The sequence below is a fragment of the Lactuca sativa genome, chromosome 9 (assembly GCF_002870075.4).
Source record: "Lactuca sativa cultivar Salinas chromosome 9, Lsat_Salinas_v11, whole genome shotgun sequence".
NCBI classification, from domain to species: domain Eukaryota; kingdom Viridiplantae; phylum Streptophyta; class Magnoliopsida; order Asterales; family Asteraceae; genus Lactuca; species Lactuca sativa.
In genome coordinates, this window is record NC_056631.2 from 44644223 (window position 1) to 44663297 (window position 19075).

General features: G+C 36.0%; 1 protein-coding gene and 1 long non-coding RNA gene across 4 annotated transcripts; one reads left to right on the top strand and one right to left on the bottom strand.

The window, feature by feature from the left end:
* Positions 1-670: 670 nt before the first annotated feature.
* LOC111898206 (protein NRT1/ PTR FAMILY 5.14) lies at positions 671-17683 on the bottom strand. 3 transcript variants are annotated; one of them, XR_008226295.1, is made up of 7 exons: positions 17098-17683; positions 16781-16998; positions 5975-6411; positions 2772-3813; positions 1883-1956; positions 1144-1195; positions 671-844 (listed from the first exon to the last, which is right to left on the bottom strand). XR_008226295.1 is itself a non-coding variant. In XM_023894133.3 (4 exons), exons 1-4 carry the CDS (start codon positions 17225-17227, stop codon positions 2868-2870), a joined length of 1731 nt encoding a protein of 576 aa, XP_023749901.1. In that variant the 5' UTR covers positions 17228-17683; the 3' UTR covers positions 2732-2867. The 3 variants fall into 3 exon arrangements, 1 of the variants encoding a protein (XP_023749901.1); XR_006186783.2 differs by lacking the exon at positions 1144-1195 and having other exon boundaries at positions 672-844; XM_023894133.3 differs by lacking the exons at positions 671-844; positions 1144-1195; positions 1883-1956 and having other exon boundaries at positions 2732-3813.
* A 149-nt stretch (positions 17684-17832) lies between these two features.
* LOC122195847 (uncharacterized) lies at positions 17833-18601 on the top strand. The gene is made up of 2 exons (XR_006186784.2): positions 17833-18209; positions 18275-18601. It is a non-coding gene; the product is annotated as an uncharacterized LOC122195847 (long non-coding RNA).
* The last annotated feature ends 474 nt before the right edge of the window (positions 18602-19075 follow it).

Here is a 19075-nt window from a genome sequence, read left to right on the forward strand (position 1 = left end):
TATATATATATATATATATATATATATATATATATATATATATATATATATATATATATATATATATATATATATATATATATATATATATATATATATAGGGTTAGATTATAATGTGGATGGACAATTACTGTGCGGACTTGTGGACTGTGCTATTCTATGAGAATTACTTCGAGAATAAGTTGTTTAGTAATGCGAATACGTTCAACCTTACAAAAATATCGTCATTTTCATGCATTCTCACTAAGTCTTATTTATTTTTGTTCTCACACATCGTTTTTCACTCATTTTCATTCTGACAGAATACAACTCAATAAATATTCTGACAATATTCTGACAAAATGAGAATAATAATAAAGAGTCTATAATAACCTTATAAACGATTTAATTAATAGGAATATGTGATAATGACAATCGTTATGTAAGATTGAACGTATTCATATTATCAAACAACATATTTTAGTTGTCATTATCACAGAATAACACTGTCCACACGTCCGGACAATAGATGTCAATTCACATTTGAACCTAGCTCTCTCTCTCTCTCTCTCTCTCTATATATATATATATATATATATATATATATATATATATATATATATATATATATATATATATATATATTAGGCAATGAGGCATCTTAGGGTTCCCCTCTTAGGTGTAACACCAAAATTTTGAAACAAATTTTTACATTTTCAAAACATACTTTCATTCATAAATATTATAAAAATGTCATTGTATCACATATCAATCCATAGAAACACAACCCCAAGATCATAATGTATAAAAGCTCCTCATGTGTGTACTGATCATGCCGGCGCCTTCCCGTGATCCTCACTGGTACCTGAAACACACAACATAACACTGTAAGCATAAATGCTTAGTGAGTTCCTCAAAATACCACATATGACACATAATAGCCACTTGAGCCTATAACTCTGTGGACCCTCTAATCCTAACTCTATGGACCCTCTGGTCCTAACTCTGTGAACCTTCCGGTTCTAACTCTATAACTTTGGAACATACACGACATTAATCACATAGAAATAATGCAGTGTATCACAATCGCATAAATAACATACAAGATACTCTGTCATATAACTTTAATTACCACTCTAGGTAAAGTATAGTGAGAAGACTCACCTCGGGTAACTCGGTAAATCTCGAACTCGGTAAAATCTGGTCTAGACCCCGCCTAATCACATGGAATAAGCACTCTAATCAATACAACCCTCAAGGCTAGACTAATCCCTCTCTTCACTCTCAGAAGGGTAAAAGACCATTTTACCCCTCTCATGGCTCAAAGTCCCTAACATTGACCAAACCCTAAAAGTCAACAAAAATCAACGATCAAACTTTGACCAGACTCGTCGAGTGCACTCATGTGACTCGACGAGTACATGCATGTCCTCTTCGCCCCTGGTCCTCACTCGACTCGCTGAGTCAACCCTACACTCAACGGGTTATCACAGGCTGCGAATCGCGGGGCAACCCAACTCGACTCGTCGAGCCCCTTATGGACTCGGCGAGTTCCTCCCATGAAAACACTCAAACGATCTCTTAAGGTCAGATATGCTTCACCAACCAGTAGATCTAACCTTCTAACACTCGAAATTCATGTAAAGGCTCAAACTTTACTTTCATGCAATGCTTATAAGACCAAAAACAGAGAAAAAACCTTTAAAATGGGGTTCTACTCTCAAGGCTCACATGAAACCTCATAAAGATGGAAGCTTGGGACCTTTTGGACCTCTCAAGGTCCAGATCTATCATCTATACCCAAAGGGACCTCATATGCTTCACAATCTAACTCAAAATTGTGCAAAGGAAACCCTAGATTCAAGGAATCTATCAAATACACGAGATGGGAAGGGACTTGTACCTCAAAACGTGAATCTCAGCGTGAACAACATAGATCCAAGCTTCACAATCGATCTAGCTTCGATTTTCCCACTCCTTCTTGCAAGATAACACCAAAGGATGAAGAGTTAGCCTCCAAATTGCTCTCTAAGCTCTCTTTGCTCTCTAGGGTTTTCATAGGGGAGTAGTGACCGCAAATGACGGCCATAAGGGCCTTTAAATAGGGCTAAGGCCCTAAGATTTAGGGCTTCACTTTACAGTGCGGACTCGCCGAGTCCACTCATCGACTCGTCGAGTCCGGTCATTAATCCAAGCAAGAAATCGTGATCCTACTCGACGAGTCTGAGCGCCTACTCGTCGAGTCCCTCCCTAAAACTCAAGATAAATACTTAAAATAAGATACCTGGGAATCCGAATGTTACATTAGACATGTTGGACTTTTAGTTTCAATTTAGAAAGTAATCAATGAGATACATTTTTGTAAATCATGAATTTTTTTTAACTATTGATATACTTTTACGACGGTTAATTATGTGTGTCATAAATCATAAATCATAAATCATGACAGCTGTTTATGACGGACATTTTAGTGCGTTGTAGTTCCGCTGTGATTAAAATCCTTTTTTCTAGTAGTAATATATATAAGTTGGAGAAGATTCTGTTCCATTCTTTATTGAATTAGGAAACGTGGTGATATTGAACTAATCACCATTTAATTAAGAGCTTTTAGCTAAAGTAAGAATAGCTTAATAAGAACTCTCCCGAAAGTAGGAATATATACCTTAATCTTGGTTATATAAAAAGTAATTTATTTGAATAGAAATGTTTATGTTTAATAAGCTATATACAAGCGTTTATTATTTACTTAACATGGAATAAAAATGTTTATCTATTATTTAAAGCATACTTACGCGTCTTCCTGGAATTGTTTCAGCTCCATTTGTGACGACTAGTAAGTACAAATAATATTCTTTTTTACCTGAAAATACTACAACGAATAACATGATTCAAAATAGAGTATCAAACACAAAAGAAACTTGACGTGATAACAAAACAAGAAAACGTTTCCTCCTATAACTGTTCCCAGTAGTAGCATGATCAGTGCTTTCACTTAGTTGCAAGTTACCATGAGCAGAGTGGCGTTCCTGTTCAGTCTCCTTGTAGAAACATTTCGCAATGCAATAGTAGATTATCAAGTTAACCGAGCATAGATAAACCAAAAGTCGATAATACTTGTCCAGACGAGTACCATTGTTGACATCGTATCCAAACCACCCTTGGGTTTTGAGTATTAAAATGAGAAAAGTGTTAACCAATATTCCAAGGCACATCACAACTTCCATATACTCCTCACGGTAACTCTTGATGGGTTCTTCTATTTGTGACTTAAAAAAGTTTAACGACCCTTCCTCAGCAAGCCATTCCATGCATCCAAGGATGCTGAATTGAGGCACTAACCAAAGAAAACTAATGGACGTGTCATCATCATCATCACCCTGCTCGATGACTGCTTTCAACCTGGAAACCTCTAATCTCCATGCACAAACGCAAGATATGACAGAACAAAACATTCCAACACCAATTTTAAGCTTCTCATTTTTGGAGAAAGGAGTCCAACTATATATAATTAGGATAGCGAAGCCTGAAATATCTTGAATCACATCGAACATCTGGGCGGGAATTTCCTCATTACCTTTAAGATTGCTGAATTGTTCAATATAGAAAGTACTCCCGGCTGCTGATACTAAGGAGACCACGATTAACGTTCCCCACATGGGAAACATCCTTAAGAGGCTTCGTACCACCTTTATATCCTCTTTGTAAGAACTATTTCCTCTGTATTTTTTCCCATTTGTATCTAAATGCGGTGGAGATCTATTTAGTGCAATCCCATCATTTTCTTGCCTTCTAGTTTCTGGTAGTCTTTCTTGTTCTGAACTATTCATGGAACATCTACATCAAAATGTGGAATTTAGATTCTTTTGCAAGTAAGAAATTTATTGACAATGTGAACAGACCCATGAAATAACTCTGGTTTGATGTCTCAAATTGGCTTTGAAATTACTTTTTTTAACGAAAAAGCACATACACCCTTTAACCCACCTTTGTCCACAAAAGGACTTTGAACCCTCAAAACCATTAAGGGAGGAATACATTTCCTACACACCTTGATACTGGTAGAAATAATTACTTAAAAATGCTCTGTGTTAGGAGGTGATTACTGTACGTATGATAGTTGAATGCCAATAATTACGACAAAGTATTAATTAAAAATGGAACAATATGATATTTCAATTTTCACTACTAGAATATGTTCCTGCGAAAATTTCCAAGGAATGCCAATAATACACGGGTTATTTTTGACCAAAAACCGAACCCAAACCAAATTAGTTCGGTTTTCAAAAACTTAAACCGAACCCAAACCCAAACCCAAACCAATGTGTTCCGTTTTTTGGTTTTCGGTTTCTAATCGATTCTGTTTCGGTTTATTGGTTTTAAAACCGCATAACCTTCAACCAAGCCCAAGTTCTATACACAGATGAAAATATTTATATAACTGATATGGAGATGGCAGCTTCTGTGTTTGAAGTGATGTGGATAGGGCTATAAATGAACTAAACGTTCAGTGAACTGCTCATGAATTGTTCAACGAGAATTTCCGTTTATTTTTGTTTATTTAATAAATGAACAAACATGAACATAAATTTTCGTTCGTTCGTTAAACGAACGAACATGAACAATGGACTCGTTCGTTCAATTATGTTCGTTCACGAACGTTTATATTGTTCGTTTGCATTCGTTTATGTTTGTTCATATAAGTTCCTTTTATGTTTATATATGCTTAATTGTGTTTGATTACATTAGAATATTATATTTTCATTTATGTTCATATATGTTCAATTATGTTTGCTCCTTTATGTTCGTTTGTTGATGTCAGTTTAGCATGTCCAGGAACATAAACGAACGAACATGAACAATCTAATTTATTAAACAAACGAATATGAGCAAGCCCTCATTCGTGTTCATTTATCTATTCATGTTCGTTTATTTGTTCGACTAACTTAAACGAACGAACATGAGCAAGCCCTCATTCGTGTTCGTTTACAGCCATGGATGTGGGACGAGTATAACCGATATCAAATGCGTACCAATTAGAAAGAGGAAGCGTATAGCAATTTTTCTATCTTTCCAGCAATGTGGGATCGGGAGTTTGGCTTGAAATCAAAAATGAAAACAAACGACAACGAGAAAACTCGAACACACAACCTCGCTTTTGATTGTCAATCGCCATTACCACCAAACCAACCCTGTTTATGGTTATCTAATACTTTTTTAAATGGCAAACTAATATACTTTTAATTACCACCTATGTCTCAATTGAGACTTGAACTCATGACTATAATTCCGAAACCGAACGCATTATTTCGGTTTTTTAAAAAGCTCATACCAAAACTGTCGGTTTCTCTTTCGGTTTCAGTTTTGATTTTGTCGGGTTTTTTCGGTTTTTCAGTTTCCGTGCTCGGTTTTGCTCAACCCTACTTATATTAACTATCTTACCATTTTTGTTATATTAAATGCAAGGTATATATATTATGTCATCAGGGTAGTTATTTTGTATTAGATTTTTTTTCAGCATTTTGAGTAGTAAAAATCTGGATACTTTCATGTAATTTTTGGTTTTTTTAGTGCTGCAGGTTTTCTTGGAAATACCTACGAAAACCTAGGAAAATTAATTTGTTACAAAAATGTGACCAAAACAAAATGTCACAAAAAAAAACTGGTCATATATATAGAGATTCCCTCCAAAATCAATGCATCGGAAAGGCGTTTCATTCCTCTGCTGGGAAAAGTTTTTCCTTTCCTTGGAAATCTTCCCAGCACACCATGTGTGGGAAACTCATTGGTACCTCGTACAAAAGACTTTTCTCAGAAATATATGGAAAATTCTTTAGAAAATTTCTGGGTAATGCTTTGTTAGAAGGGTTTTTCCGAAAATATGAAATCGCTGGGAAATCCTTAGGAAAAGTCTATTTTCGAGAAATTTCCTAGGAACTCCCACCTTTTTCTGGTAATGAAAATTAAAGATGAGAGGATGAACAACTTAAGATATTACCTTGACTTGGACTTGAGTAGCTTTTGTACTTTGGCACGAAACACTCTGAAGAATATTTCAACGGGTCTTTGAGTTAACTCACGTTGATGATACACCTTATGTCCTGTACAAAAAATAATCAAGGCTGCTATCATGGAAATAAGACAAATCAAGAATGTAGTTCTCCAGGTTGGTTGAACGCCCCCAAAAGCGTCTGGGGCAACCCACAATATTGAAGCAATCGCACCAAATGCATGTGCTATGCGCCACCAGATTGTTCCACGTGTAAGAGAACGTTTTTTAGTTCGATCTGCTGATGTATCAATTCCATCTACCAAATCAATAAGTACGTGTTTTAAAATAGCGTCCCCTGATTTTCCAAGAGCCTGGAGAACCAACGCCACGACAATAAGCCATGTCACATCATAAGGATTGAATATCCATAAAATCAATACACCCTGTCGCAATAGACATATATGTTAAAAATATACCATAAATTTCATGGAAACACTAACAAGATTTAGATTACACTAAAGAAACGACGTAGGAAAAAACTCAGCAATGACAAACTACATGTTGTAAAGGGAAAAACCAACTCTTTTGTGAACAGTTTTTGTAGAAACTTGTTGCAAACTTATAATTAGGGTTTAGATTGATTAAGACAGCTCGAATGATAGCATCAAAACAAAGCTTATTTCCATTACCTATAATCAATGTTTGCCCTGGTGCGAAGGAAACAATGATCAACTCTCCATGTCAATATGTTAGCTGTAATATGGATATGTTACAAGTATATAAGCTAGACTTAGCAAAGGTTTATGGGGTTATTCATGAGTAGAGAAAGCATTTAATGAAGTGTTGAGTTTTTTTTTTTTTTTTTGGGTGCGGTGGAATCCAAAACCGGATTATTAAAGCATTTATTGGTGCGTCTTCCGTATAACAATAGTATAAGCCATTAAAAACGCATTATTGATGCACTAGTTGAGAACCGCACCATTAAAGACCATAAAAACCACACCATTTTTTTTTAGAAAAAACAAATACCATTAAAATGGGCACTCTCATAGCAAGAAGCTACAAAGAGACCAAGTACAAACATGAAAAGGAAACAGGAACAAAAGAGCAAACATGAAAATTAAGATGAAAAATGAGTGAAAGGCGAAACGCTCCATTCAACCCAATTTCCACACCTAATGCCACCTCGATGCTTGCACCATATGTACGAGAGCGAAATTATATTATCAACGATTTTTGGAGGATTTAACCCAATATGTATGAAAATCTTGTCATTCCTGGATAGCCAAATGTTCCAAACAAGGCAATAGAACACCGTGATTAAGATCTCCTTTTTCTTAGGACAGTTTCCCCAAGTAGTCGCGAAGTCAATGAATTCTCTAACACTTGAGAACATAATGTCATCCAATCCACACCATTTGAATATCCAATGTTGCACCATAGGGTGCTGGAGGTATTTATCCCCCTTACAGCCAAGGTTTCAGCCACCGGTATTCTACCTAACACCGACCTCCATATAAAACATCGCACCTTCAGAGGAATTATCTTTGACCACCAAATTGCCGCCCCTTTAAAAGGATTCAGTTTAGACTCCAATAATTTCCTCATTGAATTCACAGTATATTCACCACTAGGATTAAGAGAAAAACTGAACCCAAATTTGGATTTTTGCTCGGTATTCAGGTTACCAATATCCGTATATAGCTGTAGCAGTTCACTTAATTCTTCTGAACCAGTTGGTTCAAATCTCCACATCCATGAAAAGCCATTGCCAGAAATTCTATCTCCTAATAAACAGTGTTTAACTGTTTCGATTGAATATAAGTGAGGGAATTTGAGATGAAATGGAATGTTACTGCACCAAGAATCTTTCCAGAATAAGATGTTGACATCCGAACCTGGGGTAAGGGCAAAAATATCCTTACAATCAATATGCATACTATCAAGAGCTCTAACAGCCTTGGAAATATTGCACCATACTCCATTTGATGTTTTTCTCGCGATGTACGATGCCGGTTTGTTGTACAAATTGTGAATGCTCACGATAACACTTTTCCATAAACTTCCTTTGTCATTCATAATTCTCCACCGCCATTTGATTAACAGGGCAATGTTTTGAGTGAATAACGAACCAACACCTAAACCCCCTTCCGATTTTGGCACAATAACTTTAGACCACTCAACCCAGTGAATTTTCTTTTTAAGCTCACTGCCTCCCCATAAGAATCTCCTTCTGATCTTATCAAGTTGCTCAATGATTCCCACGGGAGCTTTAAAGAGAGACATGTAATATGTAGGGAGGTTGTCAACACTCAAAAACAACACTATTTAATTTTTCATTTTCCCCTAAAAATTTAATTCTATTTTTTTTTTCATCTCCCTCCCAAATCTTCTCTTTTGGTTCCAAAACTTTCAAATTATAGCATTGTTGTTTGTTTGTTAGTGGTCTACTCATCCAAGAAAGAATTATACTTCCGTCCTTGTGATTCTCCCATCCTCTAAATGATGGCAACTTAGTAAGTTCCTCCCTCTTGTTTTTAAGTCTTGCCAATGATACCACTTTTTTTATTTTATTTTATTTTATTTTATTATTATTTGTTTTGAATTATAGTGGTGGTTATGGGTTTAAGGTGAAGATGACGATTAATGAAGGTGGCAATGGCTTTTTTTTTTGTGGCTATAATAGGTGGATGTTCCTCCATCTTGTATTTAAATCTTTACCATCAATTGTTTGACTATTTTGTAGGAATCTTTTTTGGTGTGGTTTTGCTTATTATTTTTGGTGCGGTTTTGACTATTTTTGGTGCAATTTTGAAACCGTGCCATTAGATATAAGTGTTTTTTTGCTATATTTGTTGGTGCAGTTCAATACCACCACCAAATAAACAATTTAACCGCATCATCAAATGATGTACACTGCATCATCAAATGATGTACACTGGTGGTGATGCTTTTCACGTTAAGATGGCAGTGGTTTTTTGGTTAACGAAGGTGGCAATGGATTTTTTGTGGCTGTAACAAGCGTATGTTCCAGTCGTGTGGGTGGCTGAAAAAAGGTGGTGCGACTACGCAGTTTTCTGGTAGTGGTGAAGATGGTGGTTGGCGGTGGTTTGGGTGGCAGCTAGGTATTCGACAATATGGTGATGTAGAGGGTCTCGGGCGTGCTAAGGAAAGACTTCACTTGTTCGAAGCAAACCTACTTTAAGAAGGTTCCTTTGATGCTGCCATTGATTGTTGTGATGTCTTCCATACAACTTCTCCGTTTTTTTTTCACTTTAGTAGTAGATCCATATGTTTTGTTTGGTTACATGAGCTTAAACTAAATGACATGTTTAAAGTTTACCAGATACCCAAGTACTTCACTCTTTTTTTTTTCAGAAAGAATTGGTTGAAACCTCTTAAAGTTGTAGTTATAATAAGAAATGGTTTTCGATCCATAGTTTTGCAAGGAAGATGATGATGTTCAACGGTTGGGTTTTTATTTAATGGTGTGGTTCTGGTTATTTTTCAGGAATCCTTTTTGGTGCAATTTTTTTAACACCCGCAACTTCGGGCTAAGATATAATGATAATATAAATCATCAATAAGGATTTTCATTAGTCGTGCGCGTTGTAGACTACATATTATAAAGCCATTTTAGTGATTTACCGATAATCAACGAAATGACAATCTTGATATAAGATTATTTAGGACAAATAATCTTGAAGGAAAATGTAGGAGTTGCGATATGAATCTGGTACACATAAAACACACTCAAATGCGACTTCATATACAAAAGTTATAGACTTCTGAAGTTTCACGACCAGTAAGTATATCGTAAATGGTAAATTGGAGATAGGTTGCTTATTAGCCTACGTAATCTAAACAAAAGTCGTAGTAGTCGTAAAACTGAAGAGCGTACATATAAAGAACACCCAAATCTGACTTTGTGAGAGGAAGTAATGATTTTGCTAAATTTTAGTGCAACAATGTACAACACTGATATCGACATTTAGATCGGTTGATTGTTAGCCGGAACAATCTAAACGAGAATCGAAGATCTCGTTAATAGGAACCCGACAATATAAAGATAGTCGAGAACGGATATCATATGAGAAAGTTATGATTTTTACAAGGACTTTAACAGTCTAATTCTATTAAAAATAAAGTCAAAATTAGCCGACATAGTCTAAATGAAAAGTGTTGATCTCATCGTATGAGCAAATTATGAATTTTCTAAGAAAACGCGAAAAATTCGCGCTCAACCGCGCACACAGACAGAATGTGCGGCGCGCACTGCCACACCACCCAAAATGCGACACGTGGCACCATGTAGAGAATAAGACGTCACCCTTGTCCGACCAGATGCACGGTGCACACCTTATCTATGCGCAACACACATACTTTTCAAGCCTATATAAACCCTCAGAAATCAACTCATTTATCATCCCAACTCCAGCCAAATCCTCTAGAGCTCTTTTCACTCCTTAGTATCGATACTCCCGATTTCCCAACTCCTTTAACAAAGCCCTACGGTGTTAGATAGTCGGTGAATAGAAGCTTCCGGATCAGAGTTATGCCCACATTATATTTTATAGTAGTTAGTGTACTGCATGTGGTTAACTGGCACACTAATAGTGATTATAAAGAGTGATAATGGGAATCTTGAAAATTATCATTGATTAATAGAGCGCGTGTGGTTAAATGACACATTAAAATGAGATGATAAATGACATTGAGAGTGTCAAGCTAATTTGTATGGTTATTCACATCTTGTGTGTGATCATCGGTATCCCAGTCACAATGGAAGATCATAATCTGAGATTAAACATGTCATTAAATAGTATCAATGAATCTCAAAAGATCTAGGAATTTCACTTAACTTAATTTCCTTAAGATTTCATTTTTCAATGTTATTTACCTACCTTTATAAAATTTACAATTAGATCACGACATCTCTTTTCTATGTTGTGAAATTTTTAATTGGATCCTAGCCTTAATATTTCATTTTGGGTTGTTATATTAAGAAATATTCTTGTCTGATTAAAACTACCTTACTTTTACGGATGTCTACTCCAAATGATGTTTCTGGTTCCTCCTCTTCTTCCAATCAAAACTTCTCGTTGCTAAACATCTACTCAAGGGTGACATTGGATGGCACCAACTATAATGACTGGATGCGCAATATCAAGATGACCCTTCGTTTCGAGGACAAGGAGTACATCCTTGAGAAAGAGTTCAATGAGATTGAAGAAGAGAAGGTCACTCCTGAAGAACTGACTGCCTACAAGAACCACTAAAATGATGCAACAAAAGTTGCTTGCATCATAGTGGCCACCATGACTCCTGATTTTGCAGAGATACTATGAGGATTACTGGTCGTATAGGATAAACAAGGACCTTATGGAAAGTACCATAAACAAGATCGTCAAGAAAAGTATGAAGTGGTAAAGTCCCTCATAGAAAGCAAGATGAAAGGGTGAGAATCTGTTAGCAACCACGTGTAAAGAATGCAATGATACATGAATCGCCTTGTCAAGCTTAATGTGAATTTTGATGAGGAGTTGGCTATTGACATAGTCTTGAACTCCTTACCAAGTTTTTATGATCAGTTCATCTTGACCTATCATATGAAAAATAATAAGACCACTTTGTCTCAATTGCACAACCTCCTACGAACAACTGAAGCAAGGATGAAAGGAAAAAGTGTTGCCTCCACTCCTGCTAGTGCTCCCGTTATGGCCACTGGTCAAGGGAAAAGGAAAAAGAGGAAAGGTTCACCAAAGCAAAACTAGAAGATAAAGTATCAAGTTGGGTGGTCAAGCAATGGACCCTAAGGTAAATCCAGTTCTGATGCTACCCCTGTCTATGATCCCAAAGAGGCCACTTGCTTTTACTGCAACGACAAAGGGCATTGGAAACAAAGCTGCCTAAAGTATTTGCAAGACATTAAATATGGCAAAGTGAAGCTGACTTCTGTAGGTATATACACTCTCTTATCTAATAATTGATCATATGCTCGTTCTTGGGTCCTGGATACAGGATGTGGATTTCACATTTGTTCTGATTTGCAGGGGCTAAGAAGAAGTGAGGACGTGCAGGATTGTAGAATAAACTTGATCATGGGGAATATGCAATCTTCACCTGTCACCAAGATTGGAGTTTATAGTCTATTGATTAGTGATGAAGTTATTTTAGATTTATTAAATTGTTGCTATCGTCAGAAATGACACGAAACATTGTTTCTTCTAATGCATTGTTTAAACAACATTTTAGATATTCTTTGAATGATGAGAATGGTTCAATTGCTGCATATAAAAATGGTATTTTTTTTGAAACTTTACTTTGTGATGGTGTGTATGAAACTGTGATGTGTGTAGATAATTTAGGCAATAATATATTTCAGATTGATTCGTCTAATGGTATAGCCAAAACGTTCTTGTGGCATTGTCGTCTTCGACACATTAACAAGAAATGCATCACCCAACTCCAAAAGGATGGAGTGTTGGAATCATTTGACCAAAGGTCCGATGATGCATGTGAATCTTGTCTTTTGGATAAGATGACAAAATCACCTTTCACTGGATCTTGTGAAAGAGGTGAAGGTTTGTTGGACCTCATACACACAGATGTGTGTGGTCCCTTTAGATCCACCATAAGGGATGCTAATCGATTCTATGTGAATTTTATTGATTATTATAGCAGATATAGTTATATCTACTTAATCAAGCATAAGTCAGAAACATCTGAAAGGTTCAAAGAGTTTAAACAAAAAGTCGAGAATCAATTGGTCACGAAGATAAAGATGCTTAAATCCGATAGAGGTGGTGAGTATCTTAGTATCCAGTTCCACGACTACCTCAAGGAATGTGGAATAGCTTCATAATTGACACCTCCTATCCTAGGACACCATAACTTAATGGTGTAGCTGAGAGGCGCAATCGAACATTGTTAGACATGGTTCGTTCCATGATGAGTCGAGCTTCTCTTCTAATTTCATTATGGGTATGCCTTAGAGACTACCACCCATATTCTTAATCTTGTCCCAACTAAGAAGGTTTCCAAAACACCTCACGGGATGTGGACAGGGAAGGGTCCCTCGTTATCACATATCAATGTTTGGGGTTTTGAAGCTTTCGTTAGATGAGAGACTCTTGAGAAGCTTGAACCTCGAAGCGAGATATGTAGTTTAATCGGCTACCCACAAAATTCATTTGGATATTTGTTCTAAGACCTAGTGAGAACGTGCCCTTTCTAGCAAGAATGGGAGTTTTTTGCGAGAGAGAGCTCATATGCAAAGAGGACAGTGGGAGTACCATTGATATTGAAGAGATTCAGGAATATAACGATGAAGGAACTCTGAAGATGTTAGGGTTCAACTAGAGGAAGAAATTCGAATTGAACCAGTTGACAAGTCATTACCTCTTAGGCTTTCCAATAGAGTTAGCATGCCACCTACGCTTTATGGTTTCCATATTACTACAGATGGTGATATGTTTATCAGTGATAGTACACTGGTAAATTTTGATGAATCGGCTAACTACAAGGAAGCAACGGCAGGCCCTGAGGCAACCAAATGCAAGAGGCAATGGACAACGAGATCAAGTCCATGTATGACAACCAAGTTTGGAATTTGGTTGATAATATACCAGGTCGTAAGACAGTTGGGTGTAAATGGATCTTCAAGAAGAAGATCGACATGGATGGAAAGGTAGACACTTTCAAGGCTCGACTGGTTGCAAAGGACCTTACATAAATCCGAGGGTTGACTATGATTAGACCTTCTCACCAGTGGCTAGGATACAATATATTTGGATAATGCTCGACATAGCTGCATTTCATGGCTATGAAATTTGGCAGATGGATGTCAAAATCGCTTTCCATAATGGGAAGTTGGTTGGGGATGTTTACATGAGTCAACCAGAGGGTTTTGTTGATGCACATTTTCCCAATAGAGTGTGCAAGCTTGAGAAATCCATCAATGGATTGAAACAGGCGTCTCACAGATGGAATCTTTGCTTCGACGAGAAAGTCATGGAATTTGGTTTCTCTAGAAGTGAAGATGAGTCCTGTGTATATGTCAAAGCTAGTGGGAGTATAGTAATCTTCCTGGTGTTGTATGTTGATTACTTACTTCTTATATGAAACAACATTCCAACTTTGCAAGAGGTTAAGTCTTGGATTGGAAAGTGTTTCACTATGAAGGATCTAGGAGAAGCTGCTTATATTTTGGGGATAAGAATTCTAAGAGACACGAGTAAAAGACTAATTGGACTTAGTCAGAGTACATACTTGGAAAAAATACTAAAACATTTTAGTATCGAGAATTCCAAGAAAGGAGAACTGCATATATAGAGTAATACTAAACATAGTAAGACTCAGAGCCCGAGTACCGATGCAGAGATAGTAGAAATGAGTAGAGTTCCATATGCTTCCGCCATTGGATCTATCATGTATTCTATGCCACATACTCGCACTGATGTGGCCTTTGCTTTGAGCATGGTCAATTGTTATCAGAGAAATCCAAGTAGAGCTCATTGGATAGAAGTTAAGAATATTCTTAAGTATCAGCAAAGAACTAAGGACTGAGTCCTAATACTTGGTGGCAGTGATACATTGAGAGTAACTGGGTATAGTGACGCCAACTTTCAAACAAACAGAGACAACTTCCATTCTCAATCTGGCTGGGTGTTTACCTTAAATGGAGGAGTGGTAACCTAGAAAAGTTCCAAACAAGAGACAATAGCTGATTCTACCTATGAATCAGAGTACATAGCGGTAAGCGAAGCATAAAAGGAGGCAATTTGGTTGAAGAACTTCATCAGAGACCTTGGAGTTGTGCTAGCCATCAAGGAGCCAATGAAAATTTTCTATGATAATGAAGGAGAAGTTGTCTTGACAAAGGAACCAAGAGATCATGGCAGATCAAGACATATCGACATAAAATACCATTTTATCAGACATAGTGTAGAAGAAGGTCACCTCGTAATGAAGAGGGTATCATCTGAAGAGAATCCTTCAGATCCCCTCACTAAGGGTCTGAGTAGGGTCAAACACATTCAGCATGCTAGGAGCATTGGTCTGAAAGATGATATTAGTTTTAGTAGTTAGATAATTAGTTTGAAACTTGTAACAAAGTAAATGTAATTGACTTTTGGTGATTAAATAATATATAATTATTTATGAGTTTGTTTACTAACTTTTGTCAATTGTTTAGTATTGAGTTTAATTTTTCATGTTTTACTTCCTAAATAACTCGATTATTCAAATTCCACAGTCGATCATATTTTTGGAAGTAAGTAGTGGCTTAAGACTGTCATGAATTAGATTGTAGATTGTGTAAAGAGTTTTTGACATAGCAATGGTATTGCTGCAATGTTCATGAGTACTTTGAAATGGAGATTTAAGTATTGGATTAACCCACGCTCAGAGAATTACTACATACAATTTATCACGAGTAATTCTGAGTTGATAATATCTTATAATCTTAAACAAAGATATATAAGTTGTGGTTTAGAAGTTAGTTGTGCATTGATAATATGTGTGTAAACGCTTTAGTAACTTGATGTTATAAAATATATTGTTGTGCATGATCTGATGAGTAAATAGTGCAAGCATATAAGTCAAAGTTTATTCGTTCCTTTTGCCTTAATGGGAAAAGAGATATATTTGGGCCCCTCGGTGATTTGGTGTTGACTTATAGTGTCGGGCCCGACCAAAATTAAATTGGTGTTCGATTAGAAGTTCTATGTCATTACAAATCAGAAATCAGGAACAAAGTATTGAACAATGAGATTGATTATGTTCCATGTATCATATCCGAATAATATCTTGTAGAACGGAGGATTATATGATTACTTATCTTAAGACACGTAACTGACTGGGTCAGAGTAGACAATGTGCTGATCAGTTTAGAAGTTATACCGGTAATTATAGTTACACACTTATCCAAGTGGGAGACTCTTGGATTAGGTGTCTAAGCTCATAACTATAATTTGTATAAATTTGAATTGATGGTAGCACAATCCTTTTGGGTTGCCCTCAAACCTAGCAATTAGACAAGAAATTTTTGAGAGAGAGATTGATTTATTATTTGATTAATTAATTGAAATATATAATTTATTTATTAATATATTATGAGAATGAAGATTGATTGTTCCATTAAAACATATTGTTACCACATTATACCAAAACATCATTTGGTGTGGTGTTTATTGTATTATAACACCGTTATTATGTGCCAATTTAACCATAAGAGCTTGTAACCTGACCCATACCCAACACTCTAAACCAACCAATTCTTACCATTAGTGGTTATCAAAATCTATTTAGTTCTCACAAATTACATTTTATTCTAAAAAACAAGTTTTTTCTCAAAAAGTGCTGCTTTATAATATTTTTAAAATATACAATTGTTTTTCCAAAAAGTTTGGAAATAAAAGTGATTTTTTCTATAAAAAAAAAGGAGTGGTTTTTCAGATCAATGGTTGGGAATATAATAAAATTTTCAAAATTTCCCTAATAAAAAAGTTGTCAAGCTATGTTCTAGATAATTGAATTGCATACGAAAGGACCTGTTGTAGCCCAACTTGTCTCTAGCATGATGAAGATTCAAATTAAGTTACTCGAGACAAAGAAGTAGTGTACAAGTATGATAGGAGTGTGTAGGTGATCTGTCTCAACCAATTACCCACGAGCCATATTCCTATGGAGCTGTTTCGGGTTATGAGACTGAGTAAAGATTTTAAAATCAAAGGTAGGAATCTGCTGTAGGTAATTGGTCTCTTTTCTAGCAGTGTCCAATTATTTAACACACGAATTAGCTGCACTTACGCTGATATATGCAGTGTTTGAAAATAAAAGTGTTCGGAATCTTCCAACAAATGAATCAGCTGAGTGAGCCATGAATATCACGAAAAGTGATGATAAGGAGTCTTGGATGTTTGATAAAACCGCAGATCTCACAAAACCACCATCCATATTGTACGTAACATACCACATAATTACATTTGTAACCGCATGGTACGTTAAGGAACGACTAAAAACCAAACCTGCATGTACATAATATAAAATATAGTAGATCTTGAATGCAGAAACAAATACAAAAGGCATGATTATATAACACTAAATGGATTTAGAATTGAGGTTACCAATCACAAACAGGAGACGATGGTCATATATGAAATAGTAGTCTTTCAAGCAGAACGCCAGGACAAATATTGAAAGGACCAAGAAGCCCAGCAGAGTATAGGAAACAATGAATGGCACCCCGATGTCCATTGATTATTATCATCAACTAGCTTGCTTCTTGCCTACTTAAGTCGCCTTTCTTTAGTACTTAGATTTGTAATGGCATGCAGCATATGTAATTCTGCAGAGAATGGTTTCTAGATATCATCACAGTTTATGACCCCAGTCGTAATCGACTTTCAATCCCAAGTCTTTACATCTTGTCCTTGTCTACCAATGATATATATAACCATACTTAACCTTAACTTGAAGTCTATTATAAATATATATTTTTAAAGTTTCTAATAACGGTGATGTTGTAACATATAATAATAACAGTATTTTTTAGATTCTCTTAGCAGCAGTAATATAAGTAGTTAATCTTTCTGAAACTTGGTTCACAAAAATCCTAATATAAGCCTAAATGAGGCTTTGTCTTTAAGAAGAAGGGTAAACCTCAGATTTATTCTATAAACATTTATATATTTAATTTGTACTTGCAAAGAAAGAAGTTACGAGATAAATTCCTTTGCCACAATAATATGTTTACAGAAATTTAGAAATGTTCTTTCCTAAAGCAATTGCGAAACCTTATTGGGATAGGTGAATGCCAATATAATGTAATCAGCAATTAATATCCACCACTAACAACCAAAACTATCCTCATCAAAATAAAGTTGCAGCCACATGAAATGCACTTAATCATCTTTATGAAACCTTGGACCAGTGGAATAAAAATGGAGTTCAAATGAAATGCACATAATCATCTTTTTGGAGCAACTTTTATGCTGTTTTGCTTATGTCCTCGCATTCCTTATCCCTTCCTTTTTTTTTTGACCATTGGACTTATCTTTATGTCTTCTTAAATGATCAACAGCTTTCTGTTTAAATGCAACACTCTTAACTATGCTTATGGTGGGCCTCATTCTATGGTTTTTCTTTTGAGCATAAGATTGTATAAGAAAGAAAAGCACTCCTGCAACACTCTTAACATCCCCTCCTCATCACCAAAACTGAGCCTAATTGTTCAAAGGTATGAGCACAATTTTGATCAATTCACTGCTTCATCTAAATGTTATATTTGTTTGTTATGTAAAGGGGAATTATAGTAAAAGCAATTTTGACAATCAAGTGGCGTATAAATTGCCACTTGCCCATCGAATTTGTAAGGATACGGAAGCACTTTTGAAAATAATTGCCCAGGTAAAAGTAACTTTCAGAATCATACTTGAGACATGCGGATCTTTCATATGGGTTCCACAATTATGGTGACCGTTCTCGAAATGCGATTCAAAGGCAAGGGCTCTCCCCTTTTGGTAGTTGTGTTTAATGAAAGTTGGATGGTAAAAAGAAATTAAATCGTGTGTAATGTTGATGATTTTAGTGTGGTTATTATAAATATTGAGATAGCGTGGGTTCTTTTTACTCATCGAGACTGCAGACGTGTGGGTGGGTGGGGGGGGGGGGGGGGGGGGGCAGCATCCCTAGCACTACTAGAAAACATGACATTTTCCTACAGAAAATAGCTACGGAATTGCTACGGATCGGCTACAGAATGGGATGCCCTAGTTTAGTAACAGAATAGCTACGGAATAGCTACGGAATCGCGTCCGTAGCTATTCCGTAGCTAATTAGCTATGGAATAGCTACGGATCCAAAATCCGTAGCTATTCTGTAGCTAATTAGCTACAGAATGGCTACGGAATACCTACGGATACTAATTACCTACGGATTAGCTACGGAGTATGTTTTCCGTTAGAATTCCGTAGTTAATCCGTAGCTAAGTAGCTACGGATTGGGTACGAATTTATCTTATTTTCGATTTTCTGAGCACCAAACGTCGTTTTTTTTCGCTTCGTTATTTTCACACCTCTACTATATATAATTATATATATTTTC

Excerpts from the sequence above, each read along its gene's own strand:
- LOC111898206 (XM_023894133.3), bottom strand. The coding sequence starts at position 17,227 with ATGGACATCGGGGTGCCATTCATTGTTTCCTATACTCTGCTGGGCTTC. Across the intron at positions 6,412-16,780 it reads CAAACACTGCATATATCAGC|GGTGTATTGATTTTATGGAT; the intron begins GTAAGTGCAGCT and ends CTATTGCGACAG. Across the intron at positions 3,814-5,974 it reads CTACTCAAGTCCAAGTCAAG|ATGTTCCATGAATAGTTCAG; the intron begins GTAATATCTTAA and ends ATTTTGATGTAG.